Raw genomic sequence first — 21,925 nt, forward strand, 5'->3', positions numbered from 1 at the left:
TGTAAATTTAACGGGCCGTTTCCTCTATCGCACGGATTAAAGTCCATATGATGGCTGGAGCGTCCCTTTAAAGTTTAATCTCCTGATTAAATCTTCTAAGCTTCTGGTCATTGGATCGCAGAACGCTTCTTTAAAGAGCAGCCACGATTAAAACCAAAAAACTGCTAATTAACCAATTAATGTTCTGTTTTAGAGCTTATGGGCTATAAAACTTAATAGCCAGACCTTAACATGTTCTGCGCCCGTGCGCTCCGCTTATAAATGCTTTCAATTAACGAAACACAGCGTTCCGCCGGCGGGTTGCATCGTCTGCCTGCGTCGGGGATAAAACTATAGGCGCTTTAAATATTTAGCCCCGTTTTTAGGGCATTAGTAAAGTTTTCATTAATTTTGTGTTATAAATTGATGAGATTGTTTGTTTCGCTAACGCAGCATTTATTCCTTTGTGAAATGTTAGCAGCGTGTACATTAGACTAAAAGTCATTTTTTTTCCTTGCGTCATTTTTAAAGGGTTTGTGGATATTGATCGGAAATCAATGCTTCTGAGTCGACCCTTTGGGGGGGGGGGTTGCTTTCGTTGCTCTCACTCAGACTCGCACACACACTCACACTTTCTCACGGCCTCTCTGTCTCCTTACCTTCACCGCTGACCTCTTCTGCATCCCTGTCTCCTTTTCCGTATCACCTCTTGCCTCTTCTTGTTCTTCTGTCTTCTGTATCCTGTCTTTTTTCTTCGTCCGCTTCCGCCACAAATCCTTCTGCACTATTCTGGCCTCTTGGAGTACTTCCGCAAGGGGGTGGAGCCACGGGACAGCCACTCCCCCGTTTTGGGGTGATATAAGGCATATGCTGAGGCTCCGCCCCTTTTGCACAGGTATTTCAAGAAGTACCTGGATAACGGAGCTGATACCGGGGCGACGGGGGCAGCCGTGGTCACGTGACCATCAGAGATATCTGATCTAATCCGTGGAACGTTCTTCTTTATAGGCACATCCAGAATTTGAGTGAGATCAAGACGGACGTGGGGAGAGCGAGGGGCTGGATTCGGCTGTCTCTTGAAAAGAAGCTCCTGTCTCAGCACCTTAAACAGCTTCTGGCCAATCAGGCTCTCACAAAGTGAGTCGGGGCTCCTTGACAAGAGAAAGCAAAAGAGTGGGGGTCTGGGTTAGGGCCAGGGGCTAATAAACCCATCTCCACTCTTTTTTAACCCTTTAGTGTCGCTGTATCCACTACTCCCGAACGTCTACTATTATTTTATCTTTGTAACTTGTTGTGATACCGGTGCAGGACTCCAGAGGAGGTTTTAAAGCTCTGATTTTATTTTTTTTAAGCTTTTTAGTTACCGTCCATCACGTAACGAGGGCATTTTGGGTTGTTTTTTTGCTGTTGCAGGAAGCTGTACAAGCGCTACGCGTTCCTGCGTTGCGAGGAGGAGAAGGAGCAGTTCCTCTACCATCTCCTTTCACTGAACGCCGTCGACTACTTCTGCTTCACCAGCGTTTTCACCACCATAAGTGAGTCGATCCATACACCGCGCAGGAGGCTATTATTATATAATGCCCTGTATCTAAAGGGCCGTCCTGCCCTATGTGAGAGCCAGGCGTGGGCGGGGGTGGGGGTAGGTGCACAGGGGCATATCTAGCACCTATTACTGCATTGCCCACGTAGCCAATAACCAGCTCTGGTAGCTCCGTCCTCCGGGGCGTAGGGTTCCCACGTAGAATCTGTGGGCAGATCGGCCCTTAATGGTACGAAGGTTCCACTAACTGCCCCCGACGCCTGCTGGGACTCCGATCCGAGCTCCGGGAAAGTTTTATACTTGACTTTTCTTTCTTTTCTCAAGTTTTTTTTTTCTCCCCTTTAACTGCGTGTTAATGCGTTCTTCGTGTTTCCGGAGTTGTTAACTTTCTCTCCTAATTTTCAAGCTTCACACCTTAAAATTAAGTATTCCTGGCGAGATATTCTGCAGACGCATGCATCGCTACACAGCGATATATATTCTATAAGTCTTATTAGTAATATCTAAACCATCAAAAATATAAAAAATAAAATTATATATAAACGCGCGCGTGTGTGTATATATGTATGTATGTGTGTGTATATATTTATATTTGTTAAAGGGTTTAGATATTATTTATATATATTTTATTTATCTTTCCTATATTTTGTAGATTTTTTTTAACTTGCTTTTTCCCCCCCACTGTGTTATTTCTTTCCATTATATTAGTGATTCCGTACAGAGCGGTGATCATCCCTATTAAAAAGCTAAGCAACACAATCACCACCTCCAACCCGTGGGTCTGCGTGTCGGGGGAGCTCGGGGACACCGGCGTCATGCAAATTCCCAAAAACCTCCTAGAAATGACCTTCGAGGTTTGTAGCAACGATCACGCGAAAAAGAAGTGAATGCCATGTAACAAATACATTAACGCGAGAACTGCCGATTGTAAAGAGGCCCTTTATCACTCCCATCACTCCTGTGCTCCAACGGCCCTTTATCACTCCCATCACTCCTGTGCTCCAACGGCCCTTTATCACTCCCATCACTCCTGTGCTCCAACGGCCCTTTATCACTCCCATCACTCCTGTGTGCCAATGGCCCTTTATCACTCCCATCACTCCTGTGCTCCAACGGCCCTTTATCACTCCCATCACTCCTGTGTTCCAATGGCCCTTTATCACTTCCATCACTCCTGTGTTCCAATGGCCCTTTATCACTCCCATCACTCCTGTGTTCCAATGGCCCTTTATCACTCCCATCACTCCTGTGTTCCAATGGCCCTTTATCACTCCCATCACTCCTGTGTGCCAACGGCCCTTTATCACTCCCATCACTCCTTTGTGCCAACGGCCCTTTATCACTCCCATCACTCCTTTGTGCCAACGGCCCTTTATCACTCCCATCACTCCTGTGTTCCGATGGCCCTTTATCACTCCCATCACTCCTGTGTTCCAGTGGCCCTTTATCACTCCCATCACTCCCGTGTTCCAATGGCCCTTTATCACTCCCATCACTCCTGTGTTCCAGTGGCCCTTTATCACTCCCGTGTTCCAATGGCCCTTTATCACTCCCATCACTCCTGTGTGCCAATGGCCCTTTATCACTCCCATCACTCCTTTGTGCCAACGGCCCTTTATCACTCCCATCACTCCTGTGTTCCAATGGTCCTTTATCACTCCCATCACTCCTGTGTGCCAATGGCCCTTTATCACTCCCATCACTCTGTATTTGTGTATATTGTTCTGTTTACTTTAGATAGTAGTTTTTTGCTCTTGTACAGAAAAAGGTAATGTTTCTTTGTGTTTTTTTATTATTTGCAGTGTCAAAATCTGGGCAAACTGACCACTGTGCAGCTGGGCCACGATAACTCTGGGCTTTTGGCTAAGTGGCTGGTGGACTGCGTCATGATCCGGAATGAAATCACGGGGCATACGTACAAGTAAGAGGCGTTAAAACGCGGATATTTGCCTTTTCTTGGTCATCGTTTTGATTTTTTTTTTGTCTTAAAGTCTAAAGATATAAAGTTTGAGGTCTGGGAGAGCAGGGTTTCCATCGCTGGTTCTAGAATGCTGCGATATGTATATATAATAAGTGTGCGTATATATCATATGACGGGGCAGCCGCTAAGCAGGGGAATTTTAGGCTGTCTGTAGAAAAAAATGAAAGGTTTTAGGCAATTTCAGTGTTTTTTGTTGTTGTTTTTTTTTTAGGTTCCCTTGCGGCCGCTGGCTCGGGAAAGGTGTGGGTGATGGGAGCCTCGAGAGAATTCTTATTGGGGAGCTGATAACCCCGGTGTCCGATGAGGACCTCGGGAAGCAAAGCCGCACTCCCCCCCAGCAGAAATCTCCTACCATGGGCCGTCGGCTGAGCATCACCTCCCTCACGGGGAGGAATAACAGTGAGTCTTGTAACACGTATGGTACAGAGGCTGAGAATGTATAAGTACAATGTCACAAACGCGACACTATCCCTCCGTGTGATTATTCGTGGCTCTAATGCATATGATAGCTGCGTGGTCCCTGCATAACCCCCCCCATTTGCATTTTCCCCCCGTGCCTGGGTCCTTTCTATCCCTATGTGATTTGACTCCCGTGTGATGCGGCTTCGCATCATCTCTTGCAGAACCCAACGCCGGGCAGATCCAGGAAGGAATCGGAGAAGCCGTGAATAACATCGTGAAGCATTTCCACAAACCGGAGAAGGAGGCAAGGAGAGCTTTTATAACAAAACTATTCGTAGAGCTCCGTGTCACTCGGGATGACATCATTCTTATGTAACATGTTTCTGCGCTTCATGACATCATACCTCGTGAATTGCATTTAAAAAAAAAAAAAAATCCATTTAATTCCCGGAATTAACCTATTTCCTGCGTTTTCATTAATTCCCTGTCAAAAAATTCTTCCAACCCTTACAAATCCATGCGCAGATTACGCCTCGCGCACCGAAGATAAACCCAAATTAGTGTTAATCTAGAGGACAAAAGGGTCTTTTTTTCGCATGAATGACCAAATTTTATATTTCTGTGATATGTTTAGGTTCCAATTTACTTTTATAAGACACCTGCTACAGATTACAAAAAAATCTCAGATTTAGAATTCCAAAAATTCACAAATTTCCATCAAATTTTTGTTTTTTTTTAATGCATATCATCCAATTTCACTTTTATAAAATAAAATACAGATTAAAAAAACTCTGAAAAATAATCATAAAAACCTAGAATTTGATGGAAAGAATTAAGGCAGTTTTTGGAATTCTAAATCGAATTATTTCCTAATTATATCCGTAACGCTATCTGGAATTATCCTTTTTCGGTGGATCGCATACCCGTTAACGATGTCCGGTATTAACCTCTTAATATCTGGGGTTCTATGCCGTGACCTAGTTTCCCCTGCTCCCGGCAGCAAAAAGGGGGCTGATTGCCTTTAATGCGCGCCGCGGCTTCCTCGGCTGATCCGTGTCGGCGGCTCTCTAAAGCCTCTTACCCGCTTCTCCCCCCGCAGAGAGGCAGTTTAACCATCCTGCTGTGCGGCGAGAGCGGCTTGGTGTCGGCCCTCGAGCAGGTCTTTCATCACGGATTTAAGACTGCCCGGATTTTCCACAAGAGCATCTTCATCTGGGATTTCATAGGTAAAAAAAACTAACAAAATCATTAAATGGCATTAAATTTAGATTTTTTTTTTATATATATATTTTTTTTAAATAAAATCTGATTTTGATATCTGAGTTATTTTAAATTGTTAAATATTTTATCCGCGTCGGAAGAGTTTGAAGGGTTAATTTGCGTCCGGTTACCGTTTATCGGCATAGCGCCCTCCTATTCTGCCGCGCTGTATGGTGGGTAAACAGGACAATGTGTGCCTTGCTCAAAGGAGCTTGCAATCTAGGAGACTCCGAAACATAGTTTCCTGATGCTCTTTGACATGCCAAGTGTTAATGTGTCCAGTTAACAACAAGCAAGCTAAAAAGAAAAAAAAAATGTTCCAAAGGTCTTGAATCGGTACAGACAGTCCCGAGCTTTGCCTTCTGGTCTTGTGACCCAGTTGGCGTTTGTCCCAGATTGTAACGTGGCCCTTTCCGCCGGCGTCCGGTAAACCGGGTGAAGTGTTGCGAAGGCTGACTGCTTAACTCCCATAACGCACAGCCGGGCAATGGAGAAGCTTTAGTGTCTGAACTGTTACTCCCATCATCCTCATCATCGTCGTTACGGGGAGGGAAGAGAGGGACATTTAAATACATAAAGGGATTTCATAAAGTAAAGGAGGGAAGTTTATTTCAAAGGAGGGTCAGAGGCTGAGATGGAATGGAAGGAAGTTGTACTTTATTGAGAGGGTGGTAGATAAGTGGAGCAGCCTCCCGGCAGAGGTGGTAGAGGGTAATACAGTGAGGGTATTAAACATGCATGGGATAGACATACGGCTCCTGAATCTAAGACGAGACCAACGACTGATTAAGGTTTGAGTCTTTACAGCAGGAGAAACGGGCGACTAGACGGGGGCCGAATGGGGCCTATTTTTTTTTTAAACATTCAGGACTCTGCTGCCACCTGCAGGCTCAGCGAGCTCAGTGCAGCCTGGAAAATCCTCTATGCGGAATTGCTGAAAATGTCAAACTTGTCACAATTACCCTTTTTATTCCCCGGGACTGATGGCCAGATTTACTTTGACATTTATGAAATGTCGCGTCCCTCGTGTGATGCATTCGATCGGACTGCATAGGTTTTTTTTTGCACTTCGCGCTGTCTGACTCGGACTTCTGGAGCCGGGCGATAAACACAATTGTCCTGTAACGGGAGCTGTGCATGGTGACGGAGGGATCACCACTATCCTTCCCAAAACCAGCCGTACCCGCGTTAGCAGCATCCCTGCACAGATGATTGCGGGATCTCTTCTCGAGCAAAAAAGATAGATAGTTCAGCCAACCTTTTTTTTTAAATGAATTGTCTTTTTAGACCCTTTTTTATTTTTTATGGGCGCTGCGTTACGTTAAGTCTCTGGATTTTTTGTTCCCGTAGAAAAGGCCGTGGCGTATTTTGAAACCACCGATCAAGTTGGGGATAGCGAAGAAGACCAGCTCCTCCAGAGATCGTCCTACAAAACCTTCTGCCACTACGTCAACTCCATCGTCACGGCCCCCCGGAACATCGGGAAAGACGGCAAACTTCAGCTTTTGGTCTGCCTGGGAGCCCGGTAAGCGGTGCCGGTATTCATTAACTAAATATTAATAAATACGCCCCAAATCCAGGAGCGCTGTCATAGGCCTACCATTCTCATTGCTGATTGGCTGCTTGAAGTAGCCAATTGGTAGCAGAAAAGTGCTCCTATTGAAATCAACAGGAACATTGTAGGCCTGTAGGCCTATCAAAGGTCCATCCCCAGCCACGCCCACAACTAGCAGAAAACAAAGTGCTCATTGGCCGAAAATGTTTGGCAACGCGTTTGACGTCTTCTATAAGAGCCGATTGCAGAAGGGCTGAAAGAGCGTTTATTATTTATTTTATTTTTATTATTATTTTTTTTAATTTAGTTATTTTTTATTTTTATTAATGTTTATAATTTTTATTATATGTAAATATTTTTTTTTTATTATTTTTTCTCCAGGGACCATTTACTGTCGCAGTGGATTTCTCTGCTTGCCGAATGCCCGGCCATTACCAGGATGTACGAGGAGAATGCCCTCCTCAGAGACCCGATGATGGTCGACTCGCTGGTCCGGGTGCTCCAGACTCTGCAGGATTTCAATATCGTTCTGGAGGGCTCCCTCACTAAAGGAGTGGACGTTTAGACTCGCTTCCGGAAGACTCTGCCTCCCCCCGCTCCTCGGCTGCGGGGTCCTCCTAACGTAACCCGGTACACCGGACTCTGTATGAAACCACATCATGGGGGGGCGTCTTGGGCAGAGGGTCCTGCCAGCTGGCGGCCCCTCTACTCGGGCCTAGTATTTACTACGATAGAGTATTTTCCTGTGTTGTGTAAAAACTACTGTATTTTTTTTTTTTTTTTCTTGCTTACGGAGATTTAACCCTCTAGTGAATGAACCCTTCGATTTCCAGGAGCGTGGTTACTCGCACTTTCTGGCTCCTTAAGGGTTACACGCCTGTGGTTTTTTGTTTTTTTATATAAATAAGGTGGGGAAATATCCTAAAGTTTTGCTTAAAAATTCTGAGCCACGTACACTTTTTTTTTTTCGTCAACAAAAAAAAAAAAACTAAAACTTGATGTAAATACCTGAGAAAACTGGAATCTCTATTTTCCTAAGTTATATAAATATCTATAAATATCTATATATAGCAAGACGCCACAGCAAGTATTACGATGTCGCGAGTCACGTGACCTATCGGATTTCTGTAACAGTGTTAACTCCCGAATGGATTGCGGAAAGCGGAATTTTTTTATTTTTTTCCCACAAAAAATTTTGTTTCTTGCCTGTGTATAATTTCCCAAATTTTTTTGCGTTAACTTGCCCCCCCTTTTTTATTTTTTTTTTGTCAACCTGTTTATTTTCTATAACATGAGAAATTATCGGAACCCGTATACGATATCGTGTACGATATACAGCGTTATTTTGGGTTTTTTTTGGGAACTTTAGGTCCCGGTGAGGGCCGGCGGATCACGAGCGAGACGCACAGACTCGTTTTTAGGAAAATATATAAAGAAAAAAAAGCTGAATTTGGCTTTTTCTTCATTTGTAGCATGTAAAAGGCAGATTGCGCCCCGGTATGCAAATGAACCCCTTGAGCGTTTTGCATTTAAGTCCGCGCAGTGACATCACGTAGGTGAAAAGCAATCCCCGTTCTCTCGCGTGGACGCCCACTAGCCCGTTGTGTATATATATAACTTTTTATGCTGTTCATACACTGTTTTTGGGGTGTCTCGTGTGCCGGGGGTGGATAGCGGGTAATGCCCCGGCACCTGGTAGATTAACCCTTTTCTTCTCACACACGGGGTACATTTCAGCAGGACAGGTGAGAAAATCAGGTATATTTGCACTATTTGATATATTTTAGCTATAACTGTGAAAGTTGTTCCGTTAATCACCGCTCCAGAGCCCCCAGAATTTTGGGGGGCGTGAGTTTTTTCCAACACTTTTTTTCCCCGTTTTACTACAAATACAATATTACCTGATTTTTGGGATTCTCTTACATTTCAGCTAACAAGGAATTTAAGGCAATAAAATCATTTATCCAAAATGTATACTGTGCTCACCAGTGTGAATAAATCACTGATTTGTCTAATTCATGTATTATACCCCGGCAGAAACCGGCACGAACTTTATTTTTATTTATTAGGTGTTTTTTTTTGTTTTTTTTTAAGCTATTTTCGTATTAAACGTTATCGTAATTATGTATGATGTAGGCGGGGACTTGGTATCTCGCCAAGCGGTATGTTGTGCAACAAGCCCTGCATCCTCTGGCCCTCGGGGGCGTGATTTGGACAGCCTGTTCTAAAACAATAAATAAATACATGCATTTTTTATTTCATTTTAATAAATTTAACACATTCACAATGTGTTAATCACGGTGCAGTGGGGGGGCGCGCCCCCTTTAAAAGCAGCGTTAAAACATCACCCTAATATTTTTTTTCATTTTTTTTATTCTTTTTTATTTTTTTTCATTTAATTTTTAAATTAAAAAGGGCAGCACCCCTGGGACTGCATAATAAAGAGTTAATGGAAGACCCATTCCCCCACGTCCCCCAAAGCAATACTTTATTTTATTTCCATTTTTTTTCTTTTTTTTTCTTTCTTGCGCGTTTCGCTTCCAGTCTTAATGCCCCCCCCATTAACCTGTTCCTGACCGGGCACCTCAGCCGTCGGGGCTATCCCACGTTATCGCGGCTTGTCTAGTCTGTAGAAAATTCCACAAAAATCACGTTTCCCAGAATAATTTTGCCGTAAAGTCTAGAAATCCTAAAATTACCTGAAACGTATGGGTTTGGGCCACAATTATTTTTAAAAAAATATATAAATATATATAAAACCCCTGTAAAGATGGACTTTTAAAACATTAATTGTATTTGTTTTCCTTTTATCACTGTCGCACGGTATATTTTTCTTGTTAAAAAATTTGTTTTTCACATTTTTGAAAAAAACTTAATTTCTATTTTTTTTTTTAATGTATTTTCTTTTGAGAAAACCACTTTTTTTTTTCTTGTCTTGTAATAACCGCAGCTCCCCATAAACAGATTTAACCCGTTCCTGTGCTAGTGGCTACCGCGCATGTCGAGTCCTTTCCTCTGCTGTGAAAATGTTGGTACATTTTTAGGGGTAAATGTCTGAATTTGTTACATTTAGAATTTTTTAAATTAGTCTGTCTTTAAGAATGAAATAAAAAAGTGTTATTTTTGTGTGTGGGGGGGTACGTTGTTCTCTTGTGTTTTGCAGAAACCTGATTGTCAAATGATCCTACAGGGGGGCAGCGTGAGGCTTAAGGGGGGGCTCTTTAACTGTTTGTGGACCGCAGCACACATCACTCTCATCCATCCGCTGACGGACGGAGAGGTGTGCGCTGCGTCGCCGGGTGGTCGTCGCTCTGTGAAGCACTTTAAATGATGCATATCGTGGATGTGAACGTTTTTGGAACTGGAAATACAGAAATTGCAACATTTCAAAGTGATGTCATTTAGAAATAAAAATTCTAGAACCATAAAAAGAAAATCTTTTGGTTTTTTACTCTTTTTACTCGGGCTGTATTTGCGAGACCAATACTGGGAGTGTATAGCGCCGGCAGAGTCCGTAGCGTTGTTACAACATGGGGCGGTGAATATTAAGCCAGACGGTGGACAGAATGTGGAAGGAGGGGGCCTGGTCCTGGGAGCTTGCAATCTGTTGGATTAAATGCTGAAAGTGGGGCAGTCACCATGGAAACCCATGGGATGCGATTGCTTCACATTTAGCCCAAGCATCGCTGCTTATAAGTACAGCAGAGTTGATTGTGATGAGCAGTTGTATCGTAAAGTGATGCAGTTTCCGTGGCAACCAATGGAATTCTACTGGTTCTGCCACTCTTGCTTAACCATGGGGTGGAGTAGTGGGAGGGACAGGACAGATCCTGCCTCTAGATTTTCACTGGGCCCCCCAATATTAGATGCTGGCTCCGGCTCCTATCAGCCTGGCCTAGGGCCACAATGGGGATGACTAGCCGGCCCTGGCACTTTAAGGCCAATAGCCGTCCTATGATGTCTGTACAACAAGATTTGCCACTGAGTGGTAGCTAAGTGGAACAGTCTCCCAGCAGAAGTGGTAGAGGGTAATACAGTGAGGGTATTAAACATGCATGGGATAGACATACGGCTCCTGAATCTAAGACGAGACCAACCACTGATTAAGGTTTGAGTCTTTACAGCAGGAGAAACGGGCGAGTAGACGGGGGCCGGATGGGGCCGATCTGCTGGCAGTTTAAGTGTTTTTATTTGCTTTTTTTCTTTTTAGCTGCTCGCATTGTATATACATGGTTTTTTGTTTTTATATAGCGCCATCATATGCTGCAGCGCTGTACAATGGGCTGTATAGCATATTTTAGTAAACACCATTATGTTTAGAGTATTCATCTATAAAATGTAGCAATTAGCAAATGGACCAATCGGCTTCCAGCAGCGGAAATGTTTGCTACACAGTTATACATTGATGCTTTTTAACAGCGCTACAGACTATGGTGGCGATATATATAAATAAATATATATATATATATATATAATCGATAATAATGTATGTCTCTGTGCCACCTAAATCTCATCAACCCCCCCTGGTTGCACTCCAGCTCTGCGGAGTTGAGAGATCTATGGAAACGGGGACAAGATGGGAGTAATATGAGACAGTCGGCATTCCTGACATTCCTGCGAGTGGAGAGAGAGCGCGGCTCCTCAGGTGAGCGGCTGATCCGAGCCTCTAGAGCTCAGCAGCCACGATCCACGCGCGCGTACCCTCTCATATTGCCATCATATGCCACGGCGCTGTACAATAGGGCAGTATGACTTTATCAGTGGTTGGTCTCGTCTTAGATTCAGGAGCCGTATGTCTGTCCCGCACACTGATTAAGGTTTGGGGGTCTATGGTTCTGGGTTTGAAAATGGTCTTATTGCCATAGCAACCACTGGCAACATTAGCTGCTATATGATAAGGACACTTTATGGAGGTTGCCCCTTTTATGAATGGTCCATTCATATTCCTTGGATTCATGTTTTCTACTTCACGTTAGCCCATTTAAGGCCCTAAGGAATGCCTAATTTTCCCTCCCCTTCATTTGCCCCTCGGTGCCCCATTTTGCCCCTGGGGCTGCCCTCCCTACTTTAGAACCGGTTATCACCCCATCTCACAGGACCCTCCATCCATCCGCTGGACCAACCATCACCCTTGTTGTGACTCTTTAACTACTAACCCCTCCTCTTTTGTCTTGGAAGCCCCACCCCCTTTCCAGCACCATGACAATGAACAGCTCCGCCCTCCCTTCCCCTTGTCCCTCCTTTCTTCCATTTTCCCGCCCAGGGTTTCGCCCTTAAAAGGACAATGGAGAAGCGGGAAGAAAATCGTCACGGGCGCCATGCAAATGAGATTGATTGAAGAGAATAAGAGCGTGGGAACGGCGCATGCGCAGTAGAGAAGACATCCTGAAGGTGGCCTGGCATTGCTGGACAGGGACTTAGGGGCCACAGAGTTTAAGGTAAGGGGCACAGGGTACTTTGGCTTGGGATTTGCCCCACTCTGGGCGTGTTCTGCACTTTGCCAGCTGCCATGCTTCCCGGGCACATTGTTGTGCCGAGTTGTGTATCAGTTGCCAGGTGTCACATGGCATCTCTTACCACCGTGGGTTACTTTGTATCGCTGATACCCTGCAAGGCTCTGAGGGGCTTTTTTTGCAGCCTGAGGGCATCCGTTTGGTTCGGGGTCCATGCACCCCCTGATTCATTGTGTGGGGGCAGGGGGGCTGTGTTTGGCAGCGGGGCAGACACTGGCAGGGTACCGGGGGTAGGTATAGGGGGTCAGATACGGGGTATGGGTATGCGGAGGGTAAGGGGCAGGGGGCTGCAGCTGTCACCTCAGCCGTTTAGCCCTACTCTCGTCATGCCTGCCCCCCCCCGTAACCCCCACTCTGCTGGTTATCGCGATATATCGTCATCTAATAGTTTATAAGCCCCCCTAGTGTTACTGCAGGGCCCCTTTTACCCCCCAGTCTGCCACATGTGCCCCAAGTTACTGGGTTCTGTAGCATCTGCCCCACGTGCTGCCCTATTCACCCCCTTTATTTCTAGGGGGGGGCTGTTGGTGGCCCGTGCATGCTCCCCCCAGTGCCCGGTGGGTGGCAGAGTGGCTGGCTGGGGGTCTGAGGTGGGTGGTCGGGGCTGATTGGGGGTGGGTGGGCTTCTCTCACTCTGGATGCTGCACGTAGGCAAAACAAAGCCATGGCCCCTGCAGCCACGATCTGCCCCATCCTGCACCCTGTCACACCTGATCCAAGCAGCTGATACCCCCCAAGTACCCCCAACGCCCCGTAATCTCCCCCCAGCCCCATTAAAAACAAAAAAAAACGGAAAACCTGCCCCGGGGGGGATGTTCATTGGGTCTCAATGCCCCCCCCAGTTAAATCTGAATGGATGCGGCTCTGAGACATGGGGGGCTATTACATTAACCCCTTCTGTGCCTGAGAAATATTAACTATTGCAGTGCCAGAGTCTTCTTCAATCCACTCCAAATCACATCTGGCTTTGGGGGGGGGTTCTCATCATCTATACCCCCCAAAAAATCAAGGGTGCCCTGGGGGGTGTAAAACTGCCTCTTTAGATGTTTCATATGAAAGTTGAGCTAAAAGTTGCTCTTTACAGTTTTCTTTTTGGTGAAACGATTAAAAGATGTCAGCGGGCAGCCATGTTTCACGTAGGAGGCGACTGCTCAGGTATCTCTGAGACGATCAGAGATCCGCTGGATTCCAACTTCTACAAAACCCGGCAGCGCTGAAGAGGTTACCCGCTTTGTTTATGCGATGTCTCATTAGCGGCCGGGGGCCGGCCTGGACTGCTGGTTTTAAGGATGTGAGGCACTGGTAAAATCTCACATGGAGACCCCGATCTTACTGGATCGGGGTCTGCATGTTCACCCTGTAACTGCTGGTGAGCTAAAGCCAAAACGGGTCCTCTTTATGCTTTAATGTGACCTGCTTAAACAGAACCTGCCGGCAGATCGGCCCCATTTGGCCCCCGTCTATTCTATTCGTTCTGTAAAGACGCAAACCTTAATCAGTCGTTGGTCTCGTCTTCGATTCAGGAGCCGTATGTCTATCCCATGCATGTTTAACCCCCTCACTGTATTACCCTCTACCACTTCTGCTGGGAGGCTGCTCATGAGCATAACACCTGTGGATTGCCCACCACGAGGCAACCGAAAAAATCCCTTACTTCCAGCATTTAATTGGTCTCCTCGTACCAGTCACCGGGTGAGGATGATGGGCATTATAGTCCAGCAATATCTCTAACCCTAAGCCTGCCACGCTCTGGCCGGAGCCCCCACAATATCGATTTATTTTTAACCCAGTCTGTGCCAGGAACTTGGCTGATTGTACAGATTTGGAGCTACAGCTTTGATCTCTCTGGGCTTTCTCAGCCTAATGTTCATTGTGCGAAGTTACTGGCACGTATAAAGTTTATACGAATCCCATTGATAAAATCAAACAGCTGCAGCTTCCAGCCAATCACATCGCAGCGTTTCAGGCTCTTTGGCATCGTGAGCGTTCCTGCTTTCTGTACCCGGATCCTGCCGCCTTCTGAGCTGCCGGCCGCGACGTGTTATCTCGGCACCGGGCTCTCGGCTGGGGGGCACCGGGCTCTCGGCTGGGGGGCACCGGGCTCTCGGCTGGGGGGCACCGGGCTCTCGGCTGGGGGCCACCGGGCTCGCCGTGTCTTGCAGACAATGTCGGTTTAATCCACTAAAGTCTCCTTTCTGGAAGGGCGAGATCGGCTTCTGGATAATTTCAGCCTAACTTCTGTTATTAGCGAATATCCTGCTTCCAGAACTCTATCCAGACAAGAAAGATCCTGGATACATTGTTCCCCCTCTTTGTTTGAACGCGTTGGGGTTTTACAGCAATTATCGAGGCTATGAGTAACGTAGAACCTCGCTGCATTTTATAGATTAATACTCTAAGCCGGCATAATGGTGTTTACCAAAATATGTCATACAGCCCATTGTACTGCGCTGCAGCATATGATGGCGCTAAGCAGAAACCCAACGCCAAGAGGAGGAAGCAACGAGTGCGAAGGAAAAATGTTCCCCCCGGGATTATGTCCTTTGAGATCGGTTTCTTTTAAATCTGAAAATTGCTAATATTTATGTGCAGGGCATGAAATCCGTTTCTAGGCAGAGATGTCCAACGTCTGGACCCCTAACTATTGGCTTCTGGCTCTTTGCTGCTTCAGTGCCACCTTTGCATCTGTTAACGTTCGGCACACATCCGGCGCTGTAACCCTGTCCTGTCGGTTCTTGGTTTATCGAACCCCATAATAGGATTATTCTGTAAAGTGGGGTCTTTCTGGGTTTAGAGTCCGACTCTTCAAGCTGCATTCATTCTTCATACGCAATGCAGCGTTTTGACTTGGAAAGTCTATGGGCCATGTCTACTAAACTGTATCTAGTAATCCATAAAATAAAATCATGTGCCGTTCAAAAGTTTGGGGTCACTCAGCTGTTTTCCTGGGAAAACGAGGAAACTTCTGGCTGTAACATAATCGCAAAAGGGTTTTCTAACCATCAATTAGAGAACACAACAAGCCACTGGAACACAGGAGTGATGGGAGTGATAAAGGGCCACTGGAACACAGGAGTGATGGGAGTGATAAAGGGCCGTTGGAACACAGGAGTGATGGGAGTGATAAAGGGCCATTGGAACACAGGAGTGATGGGAGTGATAAAGGGCCGTTGGAACACAGGAGTGATGGGAGTGATAAAGTGCCATTGGAATCCAGGAGTGATGGGAGTGATAAAGGGCCATTGGAATATTAACCCCGTCTGTTTCTGAAAGAAAAGCTGATTTTGTCCGTTTAAAATAACATGAAATGGATCAGAAATCCAGCGCAAAGACATTTCCCGAGCTTTTGCACGGTACTGTACGTGACATAGAAGCCTCCTTGTTGTGACCTCATCCCTTCCTATGGTTTCTTTTCAGGTTTATTTTCCATTCTCGAGAGAAAATGATTGGGTTTTACAAGCCGAAGACGTACCGGAGTACGAGGGGCTGCTGTATCTGTAAAGCAAAGTCGTCCAGCTCGCGATTCACAGACAGCAAGCGCTACGAAGGCGATTTCCAGAGCTGCTTTGGGTAGGTTTTTTTCCTAATTTGTGTGTGTGTGCGCATGTATTTTATATAATATATATATATATATGTATACATTTCTATTGCCCTCCCCGTGAGATTTTACTCTGAATACGGGGGCCGCAGATCTGCATTAACCCAACGAACGACTGCTTTGTTCAGGTTGCACGAAAGCCGCACCGGAGACATCTGCAACGCTTGTGTCCTCCTAGTGAAACGTTGGAAGAAACTTCCCTCCGGCTCCAAAAAGAACTGGAATCACGTAAGTTCTCCGATCGCCTCCCGATTTCCAGCCGTGAAAACAAATTTGGGTGGATTTGTGGGGGGGGGGGGATGTTCGTGATTCCGTGCAGAATTCGGGCAGCTGAACGAACGCTCTGTGCTTGCAGGTGGTCGATGCCCGCGGGGGGCCGAATGTTAAAGCCATGAAAGTTCGTCCCAAAAAGATCAGTTCTCTGGCGGCGCGGAGACTGCGGAATGAAAAGGTGCAGATGAAGAAGAGACTCGCGAGTCACTGTAAGTTGTGACCGATTTCTCGAGCCTTTTATAGATGTAACTGCAGTTTCTGCTAAGCGGTGTTACTTTTGCGCTTCCTCCACTAGGGGGCCCCCTTGTTCCCTATAATGTGCAGCGTTAAGGGGCGTAACTGGAAGCCACAGGCCCCGGTGCAAAAACTGCCCCGTTAACCGCCCCCCCCCCCAACTTCACCATGTAATATGTCCCACAGCGCCATCTTTGCCCCCAAACATTCTGCCCCAGCCAACTCCACTTACATGCAGGAGGGGTTTGTTCTCTCCTGTGTGCAGACTGATCCAGCATGCAGTAAGTGGATGTGATGTCACTTCCTGCATGCTGGATCAGTCAGGCACCATGTGCAATCATCCGATTGGCTGATCTTTACACTTTCCATGCAAGTGTTACATAGTGGCCTTCAAGGGGCAGACAAGTGGTCACCCAGGCCTCCTGAATGGGTGGTCCCATAGACCGTTACGCAAGACATTTAACAGCAGAGGTGGTAGAGGGTAATACAGTGAGGGGATTAAACATGCATGGGATAGACATACGGCTCCTGAATCTAAGACGAGACCAACGACTGATTAAGGTTTGAGTCTTTACATAAAAGGAGACTAGATGGGGGGCAGGTTGGGGCCGATCTCCCGGCAGGTTTTCTGTTTCTATAGAGAGTCTTCGGACAGTGTGCCCCTTTCTAGTTATTTAATCTCCTGGGCAAGATTTTTAAATCCCTCCGGTGTTCACGCCTGTGTATCTCTGCGTGTTTAGGGGGTTCTGTCTGCTGCATCCTCTAATCTTAATCCCAAGGATTTTGGTTTAAGGGGGGGTTATTTTAAAAGGGGATTATTTAAAAATAAATATGTTGCTCGTTTGACTTCTTTTTGGGTGCATTGCTGATTCCGGGGTCTCCCACAGATTCTGGGGCTCACAGCACCACGTCCAGCGCCTCCCCGGCGCACTCCTCTTCCTGCAGCACCCACTCGGACACGGACACCGACACGGAGCTGAGGACCGCGCCGAGCCGCGACTCCATCTTCTCCTTCCTGGACCCGACATACTGGAAAAGGTAAACGAGCACTGCTGGAAAAGACACCCCCGGCCACGGGACTCCGGTACCACGGACTTTAAAGGGCCACAGCGTGTTCTAAGGGGCGTTCCAGCCGTCCTATGATATCTGAGATGCCCATTTACATTTTTGGGGTGCCCGGCCGGCTGCGGACACGTTGGGGGAGGGGGGGTTACTATGCTGCCGAACCCCCCCCCGTGTATTTTTCCCTTTCCTGATTGATTTCCATAGGCGCTCTATCCTGTCGCTGATTGGCTGCTTCAAGTCCTGCTTATTATATGCGTGATATTACTTTTGGTCTAAATATGTGATTTTTGTTTGTTTTGTCAACCTAATTAACTTATTTTCAAAATAATTACAAAATCCTTCCTTTTAATGAATACTTTACGGCGGGCCAATAGAAGGATAAAGCAGGCTTTTCTCTGCAGGCTCTATTTTTATTTTATTTATTATATTTTATTTGTTTTTGTGTTTTCCAGGCAGAGAGTTTGCTGCGGGATTATTTACAAAGGCCGTTTCGGTGAAATTCTCATCGACGCTCAGCTCTTCAAGCCGTGCTGCAGCAAAAAGAAGCCAGAGCCGGAGACCCCGGACACCCTCGTGCCGCAGATGATGATCCCGGCGTGTGCGGACACCTAAACGGCACGCCGAACATCGGGATTTGCTCTTCTACCAAAGGACTCTATTAACTTTGTTATATTATATTTTCTTTTTTTATTATATATACTTGCCAGTGGCTTACTGTATGTAGATAAATATTTAACATTATGAATTATCTCGCAGGGGATTTTTATACTGTAATTAGTTTTTGTTTTGTTTTTTTTTTTACTGACAGGACGGAAGCCAAATCCCTTCTGGTGCATTTAAAGGGATTTTATTTTTTATCCGCGTGAATTGAGATTGTACCGCTGTATATATTCAGTGCTCCAAGACCCCAGTGTATTTTTTAAACCTTTTTTTATTGTTTTTATATATATATAAACACTTTATTGCATTTCTATTGATTTGTCGTATAAACTGTACAAAGAGTGGATTTATTTTTGTATATACACTAATCTCCTGCGTATCCAGGGTCATGTAGTAACGAAGCTTTTTTTGATATTAACTCTTTACGGCTTAATGGAGCGTATAATCGCAAGCTTCGTGGGCCGTTCTTAAACCCGAGAACCCCTTTTTTTTATAAATATGCATAAGTTATTGTAACGCACCCTTTGGATCTCTGTCTCCCCCAAAGGGAACTTATGATGTTGCTTCTGGTAAAGAAACAGATTTCTTTTTACGACTTACCTCTCAGCCAGTTCTGATTTTACCTCCATATTGGGGGTCGAATCGACAAACCTCATGCTGGATCCCCCCCCCTCGCTCCGGGGTAAATACCCATCTGGTGATAAGACATGTTGTCTGACTTATACCCGGTATATGAACGGTAAGCATTCCGGGGGGGGGGGTTGAGACGTGCCCCGGTTCCTCTTTAATGCCTCCGAGGAGCCGCGGGGGGCAGTTCTGATCCCTCCTTATAATCTTTCACCTACTTTCTGTGCCTTTGTCACCTTCTTCTCACCTCAATGTAACAACTTCACTGCCAAAAGGGCTGGAACCGAGCGTCGTGTGATCTTTGCACTTTTCTTTTTTTATGATGTCGTTTTTTTGGGGGGAATGGGGAAATTTCCATTTTTTTTTTCTTGAATTATTGTATTTACCAGTGAAAGTGTTTGACTCGACTTCCTTTCTGTACTCCTATAAGTGCTAGAATGTATAACCCCTTCCCCTTTATTCTGGCACTTGGGAAATATATATGTAATGATTTCTGTGGACTTGCTGTTTCCTAAGTTTTTGGAGAGGTGGCTCTACAGCCTGTCCTCAATAATCCAAAAGCGCTCGGAGGAATAACCTTTCGTGAGCTGTTTTTATTTTATTTAACCCCTTAATGACAAAGCCCGTACATGTACATGGTCAAAATGCATTGTTTTCAATGGGTTTAGGGACCGCCTATTGTCCGTAAGGGGTTAAAAGTCATTTAAACGATTTCATGTTTTCCTGATCGCAGTGAAAACCTTGGCAGCTGTTTTGTGAGTTCGCGGATCCGCACGTCGGGGTTCTGATGGGTCTGAGCTCAATCTCGTGCCCCGTTCTGGGGATGTAAGCTGGAGCTGTTTGTGTTTTACGGCTCGTGATGCTATAACTATTGTAATTTTTTTAACTTTTGTAATAAATTTTGATACAAAAAGACTGTTTTGTCTGCTCGATGATGAACCGCTGACTTCGATCCATTCGATCGCTAATAAAATGCATGGCATTACACACTTTTGGCCACTAGATGGCGCACTTACTCCAGTTTCAGACAGTCCATGGGCAGCTAGGGGCTAAACCACTAAACTTTACTAAAACAAACCCAATTTCAGCTGTTTCACCCCAAAATGCATTACAATTCCTGTTACTACACCCAACAATGAACCATGCAGTGATGTTTTTTATTTATTTTTTTGTAGGGATACGGCGGCGTACGGGGAACATGTATCAGCCTTTCATGCTTTCCCCAGACGTTGTGCCTGAAACCGGCGCAGGACTCAGAAGGTTTGTATTTCGGTGTTTTGTGTTCTATGCCGTTTGTGTAAAATAAGCTTCCGGAGATTACAGTTTATTTTAAAAGCATGGAGAAAAAATATATACGATCAATAGAATTGTATCTGTTTATGTTACGAGTAAACGCATTTGATTTTCTGAAACCTCTAACCCTCTGGGTTTTGGGGGGCAAAAAATATTTACCCATCAATCACTGGCCAAACGTTGGGGCTGTAAGTGTCCGCTCATGAGGTTTTTATCCCAGTTTCAGGGCAAGAGAGGCAGATTCTAAAGGAATTTAACCCAATGTCCGAGTCTCAAGGGTGGCAGATCTAAAGGTTTTTTTACCCCAATCGTAGGATAAATGGGCAGAATCTAAAGGTTTTTGCCCCAATCTCAGTGACTTGGGGGGTGAATGGGGTAGATTCTTGGGGCATATTACAGGCTCTCATTGCTTGTGTAAGTCTTCCGCAGCTGGTTTATCGGGGAGAGGCGCCCTGTATTAGTAGAAATACGGTAATCTATAGGATATGTTATTGCGGCTTCCCTGGGCGCGGGGGTCGCAGAGTATGTGGCCTGTACCAAGTGCCCCTCGGTGCCTGAGGCAAAAGTAAATATCCGCATGTGTCTCGCATTTGACTTCCCCAGCTGTGTTAATAAGAGGAGGCTGCTCTGCCCCCGGCCCCCGCCTGATAAAATATTCCACCCGAAAAGCGATTTGCAGACTCGCCAAACGCAACAACTTTAATGCAAAGACGGTATTGATCCCTCCCAAATGTCACCAATGCCCCCCCCCCGATACCCCTCTTGCCTCCCCTGATGCCCCTCTTTTCTAGGAGGTCAGAATGTTTGCTGGGTATGAGGGGATCGCAGGGTTCTACGGCCCTAAAAGCCCCGATAAGAAAACATTCATATCAACCTTTGTGTATGTTTATGTGTAAAGTGCCATAGTGTGTGTGTGTATATAATAAGTGTATAGTGTTATAGTGTGTGTTTGTGTATGTATGTGTGAGTGCATGGTGGTGTGTGTGTGTGTAAATGTAAGTTGGAGTGTATAGTGTTAGAGTGGCTGTGTATATATATATTTATATACAGTAAATATGTGTAAGGTGTTAGAGTGGCACATGTGTGTGTATGTATGTGTGTATGTATGTGTAAATGTAGAGCTGCGCCTGACAATCATCATCCCCTCCCCCACATCATAATTCATTCACAGCTCCCACCACGTTCATAAATCTCTTTTGCGGAGGGAGACGCGTTGGGCGCAGCAGCCACCCTTATAATCTGATAGCCTGCCCAAGGAGAGGCGGCCTACCTGTCCAGTCTGGCCCTGCAAGCCTTTTCTGTGTGTGTGTGCCTGAGTGCGTGCGCGTATGTCTGTGCGTGTGTGTGCCTGTGTGCATGCGCGTATGTCTGTGTGTGTGTGGGAAAATACGCACAGCTTAAAAGGAATATTACTTAAAGGGTCCCCCCTGTGCTCCCTTTGGAGAAACTGCAACTGAAGAGCTGCAGCTTCATAGGGTTGTAGGATTCTTGCTTCTGATTGGCTGCCTCAATCATTGGCACTTTCATTACATTTAATGGGAAGATTTTCTGCACATGCGCGCGAGGTCTTCACAGATCCCAGTCCACGGTGTTCTCCGCGCCAGCTCTGGGGGCGACCGGCGGTGAGGATTGCCAGGAGAGGTACAGAAACAGCAGGTGAGGAGGTTCTTGCCCAATGAGCTTACAATCTGAAGGCCAGGGTGTCCCTTTAAAGCTCCCCCCGTGTTGAGCTGCCAGGTGGCTCCGGACGGGACACGGCGCGTCTATAGGTGCTTCCTCCCTATAGGTGCACACGTGGATGTACACACGCGTGTTCCCATTCCAACGCAGAGCAGGAGATCTGAACCCTTGATCCCTACAAACAGCAGGGGGGGGGCTGGGAAATCCAGCCCGAGAAATGTCCTGGAATTGTGTTTTTTTCTGTTTTTTTTTTCTGCGCAGTTAC

General features: G+C 45.9%; 2 protein-coding genes across 3 annotated transcripts in view; both read left to right on the forward strand.

Annotated features, from left to right (window-relative positions):
- The window catches only part of DENND5B (DENN domain containing 5B), a 31,759-nt gene extending 23,825 nt beyond the window's left edge, over nucleotides 1–7,934 (forward strand). For both annotated transcript variants that reach the window (XM_053465269.1, XM_053465268.1), the window contains 9 exons: nucleotides 988–1,116; nucleotides 1,393–1,514; nucleotides 2,228–2,373; nucleotides 3,322–3,440; nucleotides 3,712–3,899; nucleotides 4,124–4,206; nucleotides 5,002–5,128; nucleotides 6,513–6,687; nucleotides 7,099–7,934. In XM_053465269.1, coding sequence (XP_053321244.1) covers nucleotides 988–1,116; nucleotides 1,393–1,514; nucleotides 2,228–2,373; nucleotides 3,322–3,440; nucleotides 3,712–3,899; nucleotides 4,124–4,206; nucleotides 5,002–5,128; nucleotides 6,513–6,687; nucleotides 7,099–7,282 — 1,273 coding nt within the window. In that variant the 3' untranslated portion in view covers nucleotides 7,283–7,934. The remainder of the gene's footprint in view (nucleotides 1–987; nucleotides 1,117–1,392; nucleotides 1,515–2,227; nucleotides 2,374–3,321; nucleotides 3,441–3,711; nucleotides 3,900–4,123; nucleotides 4,207–5,001; nucleotides 5,129–6,512; nucleotides 6,688–7,098) is intronic.
- Nucleotides 7,935–11,944: 4,010 nt separating this feature from the next.
- SINHCAF (SIN3-HDAC complex associated factor) lies at nucleotides 11,945–18,055 on the forward strand. Its single transcript, XM_053465302.1, has 6 exons — nucleotides 11,945–12,155; nucleotides 15,648–15,800; nucleotides 15,957–16,056; nucleotides 16,184–16,310; nucleotides 17,223–17,373; nucleotides 17,853–18,055. The coding sequence occupies exons 2-6, from the start codon at nucleotides 15,673–15,675 to the stop codon at nucleotides 18,010–18,012; spliced, it is 666 nt and encodes a 221-aa protein (XP_053321277.1). The 5' UTR covers nucleotides 11,945–12,155; nucleotides 15,648–15,672; the 3' UTR covers nucleotides 18,013–18,055.
- Nucleotides 18,056–21,925: the final 3,870 nt, after the last annotated feature.

The sequence above is a fragment of the Spea bombifrons genome, chromosome 4 (genome assembly GCF_027358695.1).
Source record: "Spea bombifrons isolate aSpeBom1 chromosome 4, aSpeBom1.2.pri, whole genome shotgun sequence".
Lineage (NCBI taxonomy): Eukaryota > Metazoa > Chordata > Amphibia > Anura > Pelobatidae > Spea > Spea bombifrons.